Source organism: Vipera berus, assembly GCF_964194415.1.
Source record: "Vipera berus genome assembly, chromosome: 11".
In the NCBI taxonomy this organism is placed as follows: Eukaryota; Metazoa; Chordata; class Lepidosauria; order Squamata; family Viperidae; genus Vipera; species Vipera berus.
In genome coordinates, this window is record NC_138214.1 from 9,344,629 (window position 1) to 9,363,080 (window position 18,452).

The following is an 18,452-nucleotide window of genomic DNA, read 5'->3' on the forward strand; positions in this document are numbered from 1 at the left end:
ATGCTGTATGGAATGAAACTGTGGCTGAATCTGGATGTTCTGCTACGGATACCATGAAGCCCCCTCCTCCCAGAAGGGAACAAGGAAAACAGGTCGTGAAGATCCCAATTTCGTAGGATCTCTGTTATAGAAATAGAACCCTTTTCAAGAGCAGTGTCTGCTTCAGCTGATGCATGCGGTGGATGAGAAAGGGGTTGGGGTGGGCTTCTGTGCCAAGGGCCTATAAAGAAAGACCCAGCTTAGCAAGGCAAGAGCCGAAGATAGTGAAATGCACCATAATAGCTGGACTGTGAAATAGGAGAGCACACCTCACTGTCTTCCCATCATTTGCATTTGACGCAGCATGAAATTAAGAATTCTACACACCTGCTTTAACAACAACTAGAGGTTGATGGGCATAGCTGGGCAATTACTTTTTTGTGACGAGAGAATTCTCTGCCTTCCCTCCCTCCCTCCCCCCCACACTTACACACAAACACACACACACACACCCTACACACAGACTCACCTCTACCGGCATGCAAAACTATACTTCATTTTGTTTGATCGATGTAGAAATTCCCATGGCAGTTAACAAAACGCCACAGCGAGAGCGGAACGAACGCAGGGCCTTTGAAGTCACCAGCACGATGTAAAAGGGCTGTAGAACGAGAAACCGCAAAGCCATGCAAAAAAATTGTGTTGGGTATTTAAAAGTTTGGGGGGAGTAAAAGTAGACTTTGCTTCCAAGGTTTACTCGATTTGCTCATTTTTTTTACCCCCATAAAGTGAAGGTGGACGTTCCTCATTAGGATCTGCAAAACAATTCTGTGAGAGAGACTCGACTGAAAGAAACAGCAGTGAGCACAGAGCCAGCTGAGAGCCACTTGGATTTGGGGCTAAAAGATATCAGACTAGAAACTAGAAACCGGGAGACAGGGAATTCTAGTCCTCCCTTGGGCCAGTCCTTCCCTGTCAGCTCTTGGAAGAAGAATGGCAAAGGCAAACCACTTCTGTTTTGTTTGTTTTTTTAAAAAAATAAAACTGCATAGAATGGTCTGTTTAGTTGCTGGGAGCCAAGACTGGCATGAAGGCACACACAAAAATAAAGCTGGCTAATGTGTGGTCTATTTGAATGAATGTTTGGACGTCCAGCAGTTAAGTCAGTCTATCAGACTGATGAAGGGATGCTGTCTTTCCACGTCAAGCTCAAACTTCGAGATGAGGCAGTGAAATATATTTGAGTCCTATCCTTTATTTGCTTGCACTTAATGGACAGAATCTTGCCCGACTAAAGCAATAGTCTTCTAGCCTACTAGATATATCTTGAGAGATTCTAAGGTGGCTACCTTGAACTGCCCCCCCCCCGCCCCATCCAGTTTGGGACTGCATATTCTCTTGATCTGGGCCTCTTTCTAGGAAGGCTCTGAGCCCGCCAATTCTCCCCTATCTGCTGCTACAGGGGCACGTTCCATTCCATTTTGCCTCATTTCAGCTGATCTCCTGTCATTTGACTCTTGGTCCCCTTCCTGTTTTTCCAGGTACGCCATTGGCATTGCCTACAAATCAGCCCCTAAGAACGAGTGGGTCGGCAAGAACTCCTCCTCCTGGGTTTTCTCCCGCTGCAACAACAGTTTTGTAGTGCGGCACAACAACAAGGAGATGCTGCTTGACGTTCACCCCCAAATGAAGCGCTTGGGCGTCCTCCTGGACTATGACAACAATGTCTTCTCCTTCTACGATCCTGCCAACTCGCTCCATCTCCATACGTTTGAGATTGCTTTCATCCTGCCTGTCTGCCCTACCTTTACCATTTGGAACAAATCATTAATGGTGGTCACGGGTCTTCCTGCCCCAGACTTTATAGACTACCCGGAACAGCAGGAATGCAACTGCCGGCCTCAAGAGTCTCCGTATGTGTCAGGAATGAAAACCTGCCATTGAGGACCCAAGAAAAGACCTGTCTTTCCAGCTGAATCTCTGGAGCAATTGTGCAACAAGACGGGGCAATGACTTCATGCGTGTTTGGAGGCGGTCGGCAGCCTGCAAGCCTCTCTCTTGCTGAAAGTCCACCCCTCGTGGTGCACCCTGTTCAAGGAGCGTGGGTGATATTTCATGGACCAGATTTTTAAAACTTAATTTTATTTTATTTTTATTTTATTTTTCTTTTGATAGCACTACTGAATTGTCTCCAATGGAGTTGGCGTGTCTTGTTTGTTCCTGACAAGAGGAAGGGTACCATGGCAGGGTGTGGAGATGGGTCGTGCCATCTGAACTGCACGGGAATCCAAAGTGCAACAAGGGTTTTGACAGCAATACTAGGGGCCCCCACCAGCTCTATTACCTACCATCTAGGGAGAATTGGAACCAAACAAAATTGGAACCCAAGCCATTGCCTAGAAAATACAGATCTGGGTCACCTATTACCCCATAACAGTTGTACATGGGGGAGGGGGGGGCAGAATGAATTTAGCACTCTGCAGATGTTCCTCTTGCACATTCACAGACACATGGAAAAGGGACTTAGCCCATATGTAATGGCCCCATCCCCAAATTTTGTCATTTGCCATGTTCCTTCCAAATCATATATACTCAAGCACAGTGGCTGTAAGTGAGGATTGGCCCATAAACTGCTGCATGTAAATCAGTTTCCTTTGGCAGATGTTTACACTGAACCCTCAGAGGCACGAGGAGAGCAGTGGCGCTCTCTGAGTGCAGCCCACTTTCTTCCAAACCCAGTTTGAATGAATAGAGATAAGACCCATGTAGACCTAATACATGCATCCAGTGTGAAGGTGTTGGAAAAGCTTGGTTAACTGAAGCTTGGTTTGCGCCCTTTTACACCCAGTGGGAGCTCGCTGCTACTGATAGTGGTAGCAGACTAACTGTTCTTCCTACCCAGAAGTGTCTTCTGGGCAAGGAATTTTGTAAACAAGCGGAAAGTCCAAGAGCTGTAAGGAATGCATTTTATTCAGAAATGGGTGGTCTGATGCTGGCCTAAAAGCTAGAATAACTTCAGGATTTTGGCTTTTGAGAGGCAACAGATTCATGTCTTCGGGTCACAGCAGACTCTGCCTGGGATTTTAGTAGGAGAAAGGAGGCCGGTACCCAACCCAGGAAATGTAAGAGGGGGGATTTTAGTTTAGGAGAACCTGGGAACCAACAATGTATTTGGTAAAGTTAGCCTTCCAGACTGGTGGTATCCAAAAGGATTCTTCCATCTATTTGTCCCATCATCTGGTTCAGATCATTTGATCTGAGGTTGGTGGTCCTTCCTTCTTCTGGGACACAGCATCCCTGCTGCTTCCTCCTCTAGAGCGTCCCATCCTAGTAGACGCAAGTCAGCTGATTCAATTATGTCCCAGCAGGGGCAGACTAAAACTTCAGCCTATTGGAAGGCGGAGCATTGAAAGGGTCCAAAATGTATCCAGGAAAAATCTCCCAGAGGTGGTTTGGCCTTTTAATTTAATCCAACCCCACTAAATCATTAAATATTGCACTTCATAACATAGGCCATTTTAACTGCTGAATTTCTTGGCGTGGCTTGGATGCCTGAAATGACAGGCATCCCGTGGAATGCCCACTTGTGATATACGAAAAGATGGGAACTGTAATTCCCTAACCGTACACCCCAAACTGGGGGAAGCTGCTTTAGACGACTGCAGCCCATTGCCGTGGCTTCCAGAAAAGTCATACCAGACCGACCATTCAGCGCCCGGTTGCAAAGTGGCACCAACCGCCATAATGGAAGAAAGATTGAAATGTCTTGGTTTCCTTCTTTGTTCAGTATGCTGAACATTTGGGCCCTTTCTTCCTTGGGGGAACGTGGCTTCTGTTGCTTTAGGGGTGGGGGTGGCGGGTGTCAAAGAAAAACATTGGAGAGCATGATATTATTCAGGTTTGCATTGAGTTTGCCCTCAGGTTCTGTCATACAACGCAGGGAGAAGTTGACTGGGAAGATGGCAGATCAATTGTAATGCCTTCAGAAGTTTGCGGTGGGAAGACGTTGTTACAAAAAAGTAGCCATCATGCCACAGTCTTTGATGTTCTGTACCTATGGGCAGGTGCCCTGCAAGGTTTCCTCGACAGCAATGGTCAAGACTTTTATAATTGCTGCTCAATTTGTCACTCCTAAAACCTGTAAGGTCAGCTACCAAGATCAATTTCCTTCAAGTTGCATGACTGAAATGGCTCGTTGTTTTAGAGTGAGGGTGGGTTTGTTTTTTGTTGTTTTTTAAAAATTGGGTCAGTCCAAAGGAGTGGCCTAGAATAAATGAGAGGGCATCCTCACCGTCAATGAGCTTGTGCCCAGATATCAAAATTCAAGATCACTGTGATGTGGTAGTGATGTTCCTGTTGTATTTCCTGTCAACTTATGTGCGCATTATTGCACAGAATTCAATAACCTGTCATAAACCTTCAAGCATCTCAGCCATCATTTAAAAAGCAAGCAAACAGTAGCTTAAATCACTAACTTTACTTTGTGGTTACAGAGAGACTTGAAAATGTAGGCGCAAAGGCATCTCCAGAAGGCCCTGCAATTAAGAGTTGGAAAATAGGAGCTCTTCATAATTTGCCTTCTTCTAAGTAACGCACAACTCTCCATTGTGTCCTGTACCCATAATAATGTCTTCTTCTTCCCATGATCTTACCTTCTATCTCCAGTCCTCATCTCTCACTGCTTCTGTTTCTTATGAACCTGCCTCCCTTCCTCATTGCTCTGCCACAGTGCTCAGATTGATTCAGTAGAGATGCGAGATGAGACATTAGGCAAGATGAAAAATAGGACCGCAATGTATTTTGATGATCTGCTTTAATTTCAGAATGCAGTTTCTTGATGTGCTGCGTGGAAGGGGGAATTATATTCCTACAGCACAGAGAGACACTGAACAAGTCTCATTGTTCTATTTTCATTCGTTTGTCATAGATGTCTTCTTCTGTAGCATTTAAATACTCCCTTCCCTTTCCTTCCCTTCCCTTCCCTTCCCTTCCCTTCCCTTCCCTTCCCTTCCCTTCCCTTCCCTTCCCTTCCCTTCCCTTCCCTTCCCTTTCCTCCTATGAGAACTACCTCATTGCACACACTTCCAGATGGAAGTAAAAACAGGGACCTTAGATTATGGTTAGGGATTGATAACTTGACGTTTTCTAGGTATTGTGGGATTCAGTGCCCATAAACCTAAACACCAGGGATTATGGAAATTGCATCCCAAAATTTTGGAAGGGCCTTGGGTCTCCTCCTCCTGATGGGGAAGAACTGCAGCCTGCTCTCCCTTCTCCTCACCTAGGGAACCGAGTTGTACTCTCTTGATTTCGCTGTTTCTGCAAAGGTGCTCTACCATGTATCTCTGCTTGACAGTTTCCTGTCCCATCACCTGCGCTCCTAATTTCCCCCCCCCACACACACACATTCTTACAAGCATATCATCCTCCAGGCAGCTGGGCCTGGAAGGACATCATGAAGTCCTAAAGGCCAGAATTAAAAGAGGCGAATGAGGAATTAAGAATTGATTGCCCTTTTCGTTTTGAATCTGTCCTGGTCTGGCATATTATCAAGACACAAGTGTCCACAAAAAGGGTTCTGGAGGCAAAACCGGAGCTTGTCCACGGGTTAGAATGATGTTTTAGAAGACTGATGAGTCCAGCTTTAAGTGGCCTGCCAAGAAACAATGGGTGTTTGCAAGAGAACGGCTTGAAGTATGTTTAGAGAACCATGGCATATCCTGCTAATTTTTTTTTTATGAGCTGAATAAATATTATGCAGCATGAAGTCTCTCCGGGCAGTGACCTTAATGAAGGAAGAGTGAGCCATCTTTGCACAGAAGCCCTTCCAGGGGTTTACAGCACAGCTGCTCCTATCTCTTTCTCTGATCTGACATCTGCAGACAGTGTCCTGACTTCACCCTATGCAACCAGCCAGGCCTATCTCATATTGTCTGTTTTCCCCCTTGCGTTGACCTCTGATTCCAGCTGGCAGATCTTTGTGCCAGGCCTCAGGCTGTCCTCTCCTTCCTTCCACTTGTCACATCGTCTTGACCGTGCGGCTGCTTCCGGACTGCACTACATGTTCTACTGGGGCTTTCTGTAGAAAGTCAAGAGTGTTTCCCCATGGATCAAGGGTCTGGTTTTGAGAAGAGAGGACTGAACTGCCTTTCTAGGTGCACTGGGAGGAATGGTTGATGGAAGGAACCCAAGCTGTTCCTTCTACCTACCTACCTGTTTCACTGGTTGCCTTCCTTAGTGACGGCACAGTAAACTGCTACGACCGTTTAGGCATCATACAATTCTATGTGTTTCTGTGTCTGAACGAGTGAGAGAAAGAAAACGGGGGCACTTTTGGGAAAAGGAGCAGCGTTTCCTGCTGTAGTTGAAGAACATCAGGGTTGACCTCTGGAAGCATAAGTTCTTCATGATTGGACACTGGCTTCTGCTCTGCCCACAGGGCAAGTGGGCTTCCATGAAGAATTGGACCGTGGTCCGAGATCCCAACTTGCATAATTGACTACACCCATTGCTGGTGAAAATATTGGTGGGCAAACCACATGGTAATGTCTTCTTAACTCTAGGATGGACGAGCCATTTCAAGTAATGTTTAATGGATTTTGGCTGATCTGAGTGTCACTCGAAGACCCACTTAATGTCAGAGCACTGACTTTGCATCCAAAAAGATTCTATAATCCAACATCTGGTGACTCCGATTAAAAAAAAATTCTGGTGGGAGAGGGGTGATGGTAAACATCCATGCCTAAAATGCCAAAGGGCTGCTGCAGAAATAGTGGGAGGGAAGATAGAGGAGAGTAGCAAGATCCCTAACCATCTGGACCCAATGTGCACATCTGGAATGTGAGGTGTGAGTTTCACAAAATGGTTGGTGTTTAAAGAAAGGGGGCAGAAACGTTATTTGAGGTACAGATTGTGCCTGAAAGTGGTGCTTGAAACGTAGTCGGGGAGTTTAATAGATGGCAAGAATGTGTGGGTCACCCTAAACCACCAGCCTCACCAAAAACAAGCTAGCTTTCTTTGTAATCCAAGATTACAACTCAGAAGGTTGAGAGTTCAATCTTAGGTAGCAGCAGATGTTTCTCTCCTAGGGCACAAAGGAACAAAAAAATGCTGCAAACTCCGAATGGCATCAGGGAGGGCATTCCACCAGTAAACAATCAGCTGTATCCAGTTACCCTGTCTCCACCCCAAATTAAGGGATTACATCAAAAAAAGGGAGTTATTAGGAAGTTCAGTGATCTTTTGCACTGAAAGAACATTTGGACTGACTCGAGTGCATGAAGTCTTCCATTATTGCCCATGCTCTTGGTGGATACGTTTGACCTGTGGAAAAGTTATATAAACTTGGAGTCTATTGAACATATACAGAGCCCTCCAATATGTAACAATGGTAGGTATCATTGGGGTGCATCTACACTACTACTGAGGTCCTAGTGCATTCTTTCAGTGAAATGGAAACTAGTCAAGGAGAGAAGCAACCTAGAACTAAGGAGAAACTTCCTGACAGTTAGAACAATTAACCAGTGGAACAACCTGCCTCCAGAAGCTGTGAATGCTCCAACACTGGAAGTTTTTAAGAAGAGACTGGACAGCCATTTGCCTGAAATGGTATAGGGTTTCCTGCCTGAGCAGGGGGTTGGACTAGATGACCTCCAAGGTCCCTTCCAACTTTATATTATTATTATTATTATTATTATTATTAAATGTTGGGGGAACATATTCAAATTCAACCCTTCCTACTCTGTGGTAAGCTTCCACCTGCTCACTTTAAGAGCCATTTGCCTGAAATGGTATAGGGTTTCCTGCCTGAGCAGGGGGTTGGACTAGATGACCTCCAAGGTCCCTTCCAACTTTATATTATTATTATTATTAAATGTTGGGGGAACATATTCAAATTCAACCCTTCCTACTCTGTGGTAAGCTTCCACCTGCTCACTTTAAGAGCCCAGTTAGATGAAACCAAAACTTTCCTAAGTGCAGCATCCTGTTTCCACTCTGTAGCTAGCCAGTTGCCTCTGGGAACTCCAGGCAGGCTGTCAAAACATCTCCACATCCTTTGTTTCCCATTAGCAACTCACCTTGTTCCGAACGGTTTATCCCGACGTGCGCTCTTTGAGTTGCAGCTTTTGAAAAGGAAACGCTCCCCTCCGGCGATGTGTTTTTGCATGCGCTGCCCGTAGTTGAATGTTGATTGTGTACAGTCATCTTAAAGGGCTCCAAAAGCTCAAAGGTCCTTTTGCTGAATGGGTCTGGTGCACATTGATACAACAGGAGTGGTAAGTTCAGAAAACCCTTGGAATCTTATTGGAATCTTATTCAAGCTACAAGCCAGACAGACTCTTTGGTTTTCTGCCAGGAAAAATATGGGAGAGAAACTTGAGGATAGGAATATCCTAGAAAACAAAGATGGGGTGTTTTTTTTGCTGTGCGATGTTTTCATTTTCCATATCTTTGAGCTGGGGCTATTTATCGGTAGAGCAAAGATATGGACAATGAAAATACTTCAACACGCTTCTATCTACACTTCATTGGCCTCTGTTGATACTTTAAGGCAGGGGTGTCAAACTCAATTTCACTGAGGGCCGCATCAGCATTGCGGTTGCCCTCAGGGGGCTGGGTGGGTGTGGCCTGGGTGGGTGTGGCCTACTGGGTGGGCGTGGCTAGAGTGCATATAGCTTACTGGGTAGGCGTGGCCAGCTCTACATCATTGGCATCAAGGATGCCTATGGGGGCCTGGGCAGGAGTGGGACAGATCTGAGGGTCTCTGGCAGAAGGAGGGTCTCTGGGCCAGGGCCAAGGCAGTGCGGGCCGTTCCCTCACTGTTTCCAGGATGGCTTCGCGGGCCACATCAAACCACTTCGCGGGCCGGATCTGGCCCCCGGGCCTTGTATTTGACATGTCTGCTTTAAGGGAGCTATTTCAGTGCTGCTTATGTGATTCCCTCCACGTCTGCTAATGTTTGTCTGGGGACTGGGGGAAACATGGCGTGCATTTTACAGATGTGGGAATTGCCTTGTTACCCCGGGTTGCTATTGAAATGTGTATCATCTAGTTGTACATCCTGGGTTGATTTTCTACTGGGATAAAATTGATAAGTAACCAAAGCTGATGGCACTAAAAGCATTAAGGCTTTAGGATTCTTAAAAGTGTCAAAATATGTCCGCCACTAAGTCTGTAATAATAGCTACACTTAAACAGATGCATAAGTGCGTTCCCTTCTCATTCAAGAAGCAAGTGAGTGTCTCTGCAGAGCTAAATCCTCTGCTTTGGTTGCTGAAACTTCCAGATCCACGATTAGATCCAGAACATCTAATCTCTCTGGTTTCAGATAGAAGTACCCAGATGGAGGTCAAATTGGAATGAAAGCAAGCATGGTTAAACTTGTGTCTGGGGTAAGAAGTGCTATATTTTGAGTCCATAACTTGCTCCTTGACAGGACAGAAAGTTAAACAACGAAAGAGCGTTGTTTTCTCCTGGATCTGAGATTTCCAAATGGTGATTGGATGACTGTCCACTTAGAACAACAACAACAAAAATGCAGAATTAGGAACTAGGCCTTATGGTTATATATCACACAAGATTAGTGAAACCTGTGATAACGTGGTGAGCGCTAGGGGGAAACGTAGAGGCTTTTTCAGCCAAATGAATGTATGTGATAGCAATGGGCAGAATATTGACTGGGTGACTAAAATTACTCCCTCCGTGTTTCAGATTTCTAGAGCTTCATATTTTTGATGGGTAACTTTAAGCAAGTCATGCCCTCTCGAATAAGTCCAAGTTGTTACAAAAGACTGAATGCTCCACCGAACATCCAGCAGTCCTTACTAGTAAAGCATATACTTTACACCAAGTCCCAGTTTCATCTCCAGGAATTGCCAAAAGACATATCTGAAAATCTAGACAGCCAAGGTCAGTCACTCTATACACAATACTAACCTACATGAGCTAGTGATCTAACTTTATATAAAGCAGCTTTATTTCTTTGAAAACCCTCTAGTTAACCAGTATAGATTAACAGTATTAGACCAGGGGGAGAAAAAAAAATCTAACTCCCAGATCTAAAACATACCCATTCCTGAGCTTAGGTGGATCTTTGAAGCATCACATGGTCTTGCCCAAAGAAAGAGCCATAAATCCATTGTAGTGGTAATTTGTACTCGGAAATGTATGTATTAAAGAATGACATGTGCGTTGTATTTTTTTTTAATGTTTAACGGAGCTCCAGAGTACCTGGATTCTTGGGCTTTCCAAAAATCTGTCTTCCAAATTCTGATTCAAGAAATTATTGCCTGACTTGTATGAGGAGGCTGGATTGTGCACTATTAAGACCACAGCTAGGGCCTCAGTTGGGTAAGATATGGTAGGCAAGCAATGGCCTCTCTTAATAGAATGCATTTATACATACCAACGGAATCTCCATGTTTGGAAGCAAGAAGTATCTGAATGCCGTTAAAGGAGAATATTGGTAGCTCAGGGTTGAAAGGTGGGGTCCTTGGTGCCCTCTGAGCTTGGTGGTTTTCTCGCAGACGTTTTATGACCCAAACTAGGTAACATCATCGGTGTTAGAAGGGAATGTGATTTATGGAAGGGAGGAAGGAGGAGAAGATAGGAGAAGGACTATAGGGTGCTAAGCTTGCAGACATTTCATTACCCAACTAGGTAACACCCACCAGTGTTAGAAGGAATGTGATTTATGGAATGAAAGAGAAGGGAGGAGGAGGACTGTGGGGTCCTTGGTGCTCTCTGAGCTTGGTTGTTTTCTTGCAGATGTTTCAATACCAAACTAGGTAACATCAACAGTACTCAGGAGTCTGCAAGAAACAACCAAGTATAGGGAGCACCAAGGACTCCTCAGTATCCAAATGGATGGAAGGGCAGCTTCCAAAATATCAGCTACTGCTTTCATCCACTGCATGTGAGCTGGTCTTTCAGAGTTCCTGTCATCCAGAGGATACAGAGATACCATGTTTCCCCAAAAATAAGACTGGGTCTTTTTCTTTTTTGGCCTCCAAAACAAGCACTATGTTTTCGGGGTAGGCCTTACCTCATCTCCGGCACCGACAGCCCCACCCAGCCGATCTACTTCTTCTGAGGCCGAAGTTCTGCAGCTGCATTCGGGCCTGCATTTTGCAGTCAGGCCTTTACAGAAGGCCTAAGCAGCCAAGTACCAAAGCTATGGATTCAATCCATAGTTTGGTGCTCAGCTGCTGAGGTCTTGCAGAACCGAGCTATGGATTGAATCCATAGCTCGGTTCTTGGCTGCACAGGCCAAGCGGAAGCCCTGTGACTGAGAAATGCAAGCCTGGCTGCAGAAGAGGCCTCAGAAGAAGAGCAGGCGAGGAGAGGCCTGGCTGCAAGGAAAGTGCGTGTAGGGTGGTGGGGCAGCTCCACACCCTCACCCCCCCACCCTAGCTTGATTTTTAGGTTTGTGTGTCTCGCCCCAAAACTAGGGCTTATTTTTGGGATAGGGCTTATATTAGGCCGACCCCCCAAAAATCAAGCTAGGGCTTATTATTGATGTAGGCCTTACTTTCGGGAAAACATGGTAGCACATAAAGAAAACTAACAGATGAAACCCCAAGGCACAGAGACTCAGGATTCTGGATGCAGACCACAAGTTCAGGACCCAGGACAGCTGCCATTAATTTGCATCTAAATACAGTCAGTCCTAGACCAGGGGTAGGCAACCTTGGCTCTTTTATGACTCGTGGACTTCAACTCCCAGAATTCCTGAGCCAACCCTGTCCTAGACTTACCACCACAACTGAACCCAAAATTTCTGTTGTTAAGTGAAACAATTTGTTAGGTGACTTTTGCCCCATTTTATGACATTTCTTGCCACAGTTGTTAAGTGAATCACCGCAGCTGATAATGTGGTAATCCAGTTATTAAGTGAATCTTTTTTTCCCCATTGATGTTGCTGGTCAGAAGGTTGCAAAAGGGGAATCACATGACCCTGGGAACCAGTTGCCAAGCGTCTGAATTTTGATCCCGTGACCATGGGGATGCTATAATGGTCGTGAGTGTGGAAAATAGTCATAAGTCCCTTTTTTCCAGTGCCGTTGTAACTTTGAACGGTCACGAAATGAACTGTTGTAAGTCAAGGACTACCTATACAGGCATTTTGCAGCCAAGGTAGGACAAGTTATTTCTGGCAAAATGGCAGAGGTCTATACTGCCTAGGAGTGCTGCTCTAGTAAGTTGGAACTTCCCAAGTCTTGTAACTTTCTGGTTTGTTTGTTCCATTCCCTCAGGATTTCCTAGACACCAGATCAATCTTAAAATCTGTGTTTCATCCCAGGGATTCTCTGATGAGCGCGGAAACTAGGATGGACGGCCTCATTTCCCGAACGTTAGGGATGAATTTCTTCCTCAAATCTGCTGTGTTTTTATGTGAGTTCTTGAGCCCGAGTAGTTAGGACGCTGAGCTTGTCGATCAGAAGGTTGGCAGTTTGGCGGATCAAATCCCGAGTGCCGCGTAGCAGAGTGAGCGCCTGTTACTTGTCCCAGCTTCTGCCAACCTAGCAGTTCGAAAGCACGTAAAAAATGCAAGTAGAAAAATAGGGACCACTCCGGTGGGAAGGTAACAGCGTTCCGTGTGCCTTTGGCGTCTAGTCATGCCGGCCACATGACCACGGAGACGTCCTCGGACAAGCGCTGGCTCTTCGGCTTTGAAACGGAGATGAGCACCGGCCCCTAGAGTCGGAAACGACTAGCACGCATGTGCGGGGGAACCTTTACCTTTACCTTTTTAGGTTTTTGCAAGGTGGCTGAGATTTACCTCGATTAAGAACTCTGCGCCACAGAGCCTAAGGCGATTCTTTTCAGCAAAGTAAATTGGCAACATGATTTTTTTCCCCCTCCACTGAGTGCTTTGCATCATTTTGCATGCCTTGGCTGTCACTTGCATTTCCAGAAGTGCCAAATGAGGCAGCTGAAGCAAAGTAATGGAGCCACTTAGTTTCTCTCTTAAGAGGGAAGGGGCTGCGTTGCATAGTAAGTAACTTCAAGGGGTGCTTTACTCGATCCTGAGTTGAAGTGATTGCGCCTGACTCTATTGGCCACTGTGTGAAACAGGATTTTGCAGTAGAAGGCTCCCATGATGGTCCAATAGGAAGAGAATGAGGAATGTTAAAGCTAGACACGGTAGTAAAACATAACATTTTACATGCAGCCTAGCCCTAGATTCATTCTCTAGCACAGGGGTCTTCAAAGTTGGCCCTTTTATGACTTGTGGACTTCAACTCCCAGAATTCCTCAGCCAAGTTTGAAGACCCCCTGCTCTAGGATCTCCAGGCAGAATCTAGCAAAAACTCTGCTTGAAATGCTAGGAACATATATGCCAGTCACGCTCCTCAAGCTGAGGTTGTCTATATCTGTTGGGACTTGTCTGCAATTCCTTTCAACTATGGAAGACCCTTTTGGTCCTAGGAGGTCAGGATGACTTCTTACTGAAGAAGACTGGTGAAAGTAATATTGAGCCAAATGAATCAAAGATCTGCCTCAGTAGAAGACAACTTTGTATGAACTTCCTTGTGTAATTGTTGAGATGCTCCAGAGCCAGCCCATCACAAAATGGGGTTGGTGGTGGGTGGTATGTCATATTTACACTAAAACTATAAATAAAAAGGGGCCTGAGAGTGGAATCCAGAGAATGGGGAGATTGCAAGTGATTTCAGAAGCAGCAGCTAGTACATCTGTCTGTCTGTCTCTATCATTTCTCTCTAATCAACCTACTGTCACAAAAATCTAATGTCAATATTTTCTTTTCTAATGAAAGTTCAGCTCCCTTAGATTGATAAGTCAACCTCAATAACTTTTTTGAAAGCATTCACTCTGCAAATGAAAGGCAACTATCATAATGCTACCTCCCCCTCATATATATATGGGGACAAATCTTATTTCCTGTTTCAGCCTAGCCCAAGGTCATCTACAGGCAGTAGCCACAGTAGTGGCAGCTCATATTTGTGTAAATTTTATATATGTATGTATATATATGTATGTATATATGTATATATATATATATATATATATATATGTATATATATGTATATATATATATATATATATATATATATATATATATATATATATATATATATATATATATATATATATATATATATATATATATATATATATATATATATATATATATATATATATATATATATATATATATATATATATATATATATATATATATATATATATATATATATATATATATATATATAACCACACAGTTTAATGTTATGACTTTTTGAATGTGCTGTGTATCAAAGTTTTATGGAACCCCGGATTCTGTTCCCAACATTAAAGAACTGGATGCTTTCAAGCAAAACAGAGAAACAGACACACCCCCTGCTATGTTTCTCTAGCAGCAGATACTGAAACAGCCACAGCTGCTGGAAATTGCAAATCTATTTAGCTATAACGTTTGGAGCTGAATAAATCCCCCAAATCCCTTTTATGTGTCGTCTTAACTTAGTTAAATGGCCCTTTGCATCCCTTTTTAAAGCAAATAGCAGCCCTTGATGGGACTGTTAATGATTAGAATTGCAGAAAAAAAAGCAGAGATTCAGTCCTTTCCTTTAGACCTGATAAACCTTCTCCTTTGAGGTTTCCATAAGCATCTGAAGGAACATCCTATCACAAATATATAAACAGATTGATGTAGTTAGAAGGGTCCTTCCTAATGCACTTTCCTAGGGGTGTATTTTACCAAGACCACAGCAGAGTGAGTGTCAATTTATGGTCAAGAAAGCAAGATTTACAGAGAGACTCAACCAGTTTAGCCCCAGGAAAGAAAGAAAGAAAGAAAGAGAAAGAAAGAAAGAAAGAAAGAAAGAAAGAAAGAAAGAAAGAAAGAAAGAAAGAAAGAAAGAAAGAAAGAAAGAAAGAAAGAAAGAAAGAAAGAAAGAAAGATACAGAATCTTAGAAAATGAGTAAGTGAAACTTCAGGCTGCATGGGTAAGGAACAGCTTTATACTGCAGTAAAATCTGCCCCAACCTGAGGCTTAAGGTTAAAGTAGTTCTTTGTGAATTGTTTGGATGCCTTTTGTTCAGATTCCTTAACTGACAAACTTGGTTAATCTACATTAGCTAACAATCAGAAGTCTGCAGCACCTTTTTTGGTGAACAAAAAAATTACTGACATTTTCTAGTTCGAAAGCTCCTCCAGTCAACTAATTCTTAACTGAAGGACTAACGCCTCTTTTAAGAATAAGACTAAATTGCCCATCCATTCTTTCCTTTCTCTGAGCTTTCTTGCTTTCTTGCAGACATTTCATTACCCAAGCTAGACAACATCATCAGTGCAAGTAAGGAGTGCTGTTTGCGGTCAGTTTATATTCCAGAATTGAAGAGTTGAAGTCCACAAGTCTTAAAGTTGCCGAGTTTGAAGACCCCTGCACTAGAAACTGACCGCAAACAGCACTCCTTACTTGCACTGATGATGTTCCCTAGTTTGGGTAATGAAATGTCTGCAAGAAAACAAGCAAGCTGAGAGAGCATCAAGGGCCCCTCACGTCAACCCCGCCCTGAGCTACAAATATTCTCCTTTATTCTTTCCTTTGAAACATTTCAAAACTCAGATTCTCAAGAATTTTTTTATACTAAGAAATCACCCCTCTGGTGAACCCAATCTTCATTTGTTCTGCTTCCTAATTAACAAGGATTTTACCATATGAAAATTGCATTTAGCATTGCCTTGACTCAGGAAGACTCATCTATTCTAAAAGTCAGGTTCACTTCCTAAACATATGCAAAGAGTATCTATTAGTAATTTCACCTTGCTTTAATGAGCTCATTAATTTTTTTCTTAAGGAGCTTATTTTGGACTTTTCTGGATTTCTCCCTTAGACCAGGCATGTCAAACTGCCGGCCCGTGGGCTGGATGCATCATACTGAAACCGCGCCCACCCCATTGCCGGCAATGGGGGGAAAGTCACGATATGTCGTCGCGCAATGTTACGTGATGTCGCGAGTTTGACATGCCTGCCTTAGACTCTGCCCTTCCTGAAAATGGCCTTCAGCTAGACTTCTACATAGAACAGAATTCTTTATTGGCCAAGTGTGATTGGACACAGAAGGAATTTGTCTCTGGTGCATAAGCTCTTGGTGTACATACAAACAGCAAAGTGATAAGTCATACGTCATAAGGTACAATCATAAATCCATAAGGTACAGATAACAACTGATAAATCATAACATACCAATAGGAGAAGGTAGTAGGAAAAACAAGAGGTGAGACAATGACAAGGATAACAGCAATAGAGCCTAAACATCTTTAGGCACAAGACCGTGTTGTGGAAGTTAGGTGTTTAGCAGAGTGATGGTGTGGGGGAGGAATATTGTGTTTACTTGTTTTGCCATGCAATGTCCTATAGCAGTGTCCTGAGGGGAGAAGTCGAAAGAGTTTATGCCCAGGATGTGAGGAGTCTGTAGATATTTTCTCAGCCCTTTTTCTGAATTCGTGCAGCATACAGGGTCCTCAATGGAAGGCAGGCTGGTTGCACTTGTTTTTTCTGTGCATAATATGCATAAGGAAGGACTCTTCATAGATCTAATCACAGTTTCCCATCTAAGCAACTGATTTCGTGTCTTCTCTTAGAAGAGGCTGACCAGTTTGTGCAAAGATTAGATTTGTAAGGCGGTGCTTGGTCTGGCTCACCAGGTTACAAAGCAGGGACTTTGGAAAGAGAAAAGGTAGTGCTGGAATTGTAATTAAATTGCTATTAGATTGGTAGCAGATTGTCTGGCAGCTGACAGTGAGTGAAAGCGGTCTTTCTGTCATGTTTTATCAGCATGAAAACCATTTGCAAGTTGCTCTAATTACAACCTTAATTGCCAATGTGATTAGGGGGCCGCAGCTGTTCATTAAATGCATGTCATCCTTAGCCAGCAGGCTGCAAAGGGAGCTCTTACTTAATAGAATTGTGCACAAGGTGAGGCCAAGGAAGTCACACGGTGCTTTGTTTAAGCTTCAGGATTCCCAAACCAGGCCTTGCTACAAAAGGAGTTCCCTATCTTGTAGTTCTTGGAATATAAGAAATCCTCAACCCACAACCATTCATTCAGTAAGCATTTGATGTTACGATAGCACTGAAAAATGTGACTTACAGCCAGTGGTGGGATTCAAATACGTAAACAACTGGTTCTCTGCATGGATGCCACTTCCGGACGTCCATTCTGGGCCTGGGCAACCAGAAAATTAGCTACCGGTTCTGCCGAAGTGGTGTGAACCAGCTGAATCCCACCACTGCTTACAACCGGTCCTCACATTTGCAACGGTTGCATCCCCAGGTGATCAACATTCATGTGCTTGGAAGCTGGCATGTATTTATGGTTTTTGCAGCCTCCTGGGGTCATGTGATCACTTGCGACATTCCCAACCAGCTTCGGACCAGCAAAGTCAATGGGAGAAGGTGGAGTTGCTTAATGACGGAGTGATTCACTTAACAGCAGTGGCAAAAAAAGCTTGCAAAATCTGGCGTGACTGGCTTAACACTCACCTTGTTTAGCAACGGGAATTCTGGACTCAGTTGTGCTCATAAGCCGAGGACCACCTGTATGTCACACTGGGATTTTTAATGGAAGGTCTGAATTGGGAAAGGGGCTTGTACATGATGCAGGGGTCCTATCATGTGGCAAAGTGGAGTACTGGCTTTAGATGAAATTATGGGAAATTGCTGTTACAAAATACTGCATGCTAAGCTATCTGTATTGAGGACTATTACTTCCTTGCTCAAGAATCAGTTGCCTTGGCTTTATCCAAAGAAAGTATTAGATCAAGATCACAGCTTTACCTTTTTGTCTATGGAGATTCTCAGTCATCCAGGTCATGGTTGTCCCAAAGGAGCTGAAGAAGCTTCTTGGATGAGAAGCAAAACACCTTCACAGAAAAGCAAGAAAGTCCAGTTGCCTCTTGAAAAGCACCTTTGGGACAGCTTTACATTCCCTTCCTAAAAAGATGATCAAAGTTGTTGGAACTGACTAGAAAGAGCTCTGCAGAATTTCAGGGCAGGTGTTTCCAGTCTACCTGGAGAGGCTGTGCAAAGTGGAGGCTGTACCACCCATAGTGTCATGGTTCCAATAGATGAGACCAGTAGAAATAAGAACTCTGAGGCAATCGCTTTCCTCAAAGAACACATTTAATGGCTACATAGTATTGGCATGAACAAAGGTGAAACCAAGACTGAAAGTTCCCCCCCAGGTTACAAAGTAACAAGTTGTACTTCCCACCTCTGTAATATGTCATAAATCACAATTCCCAATTAACTACCTTGGCGTGCTTTCAAACTGAAGCTCCTGCCCACCAAAACTTCGGTAGCTTGACCTTGGTTCCCACAGGAAAGTTATTGTTATGACTAAACTAGAAGAATACATCTCCCCCCTCCCATTGCCATGGCAACTGAAAACGAAGCGAAGATGGCTGCAGCCAGAATCGTTTGAAAGTTGACGTTTTCATT

At 43.9% G+C, this 18,452-nt stretch overlaps 1 protein-coding gene across 4 annotated transcripts in view; it reads left to right on the forward strand.

The window, feature by feature from the left end:
- The window catches only part of MID2 (midline 2), a 145,265-nt gene extending 139,366 nt beyond the window's left edge, over positions 1-5,899 (forward strand). For 3 of the 4 annotated variants that reach the window (XM_081336612.1, XM_081336613.1, XM_081336614.1), the window contains one exon: positions 1,521-5,899. In XM_081336612.1, coding sequence (XP_081192738.1) covers positions 1,521-1,923 — 403 coding nt within the window. In that variant the 3' untranslated portion in view covers positions 1,924-5,899. The remainder of the gene's footprint in view (positions 1-1,520) is intronic. The other variant, XM_081336611.1, reaches the window with a different exon arrangement.
- Positions 5,900-18,452: the final 12,553 nt, after the last annotated feature.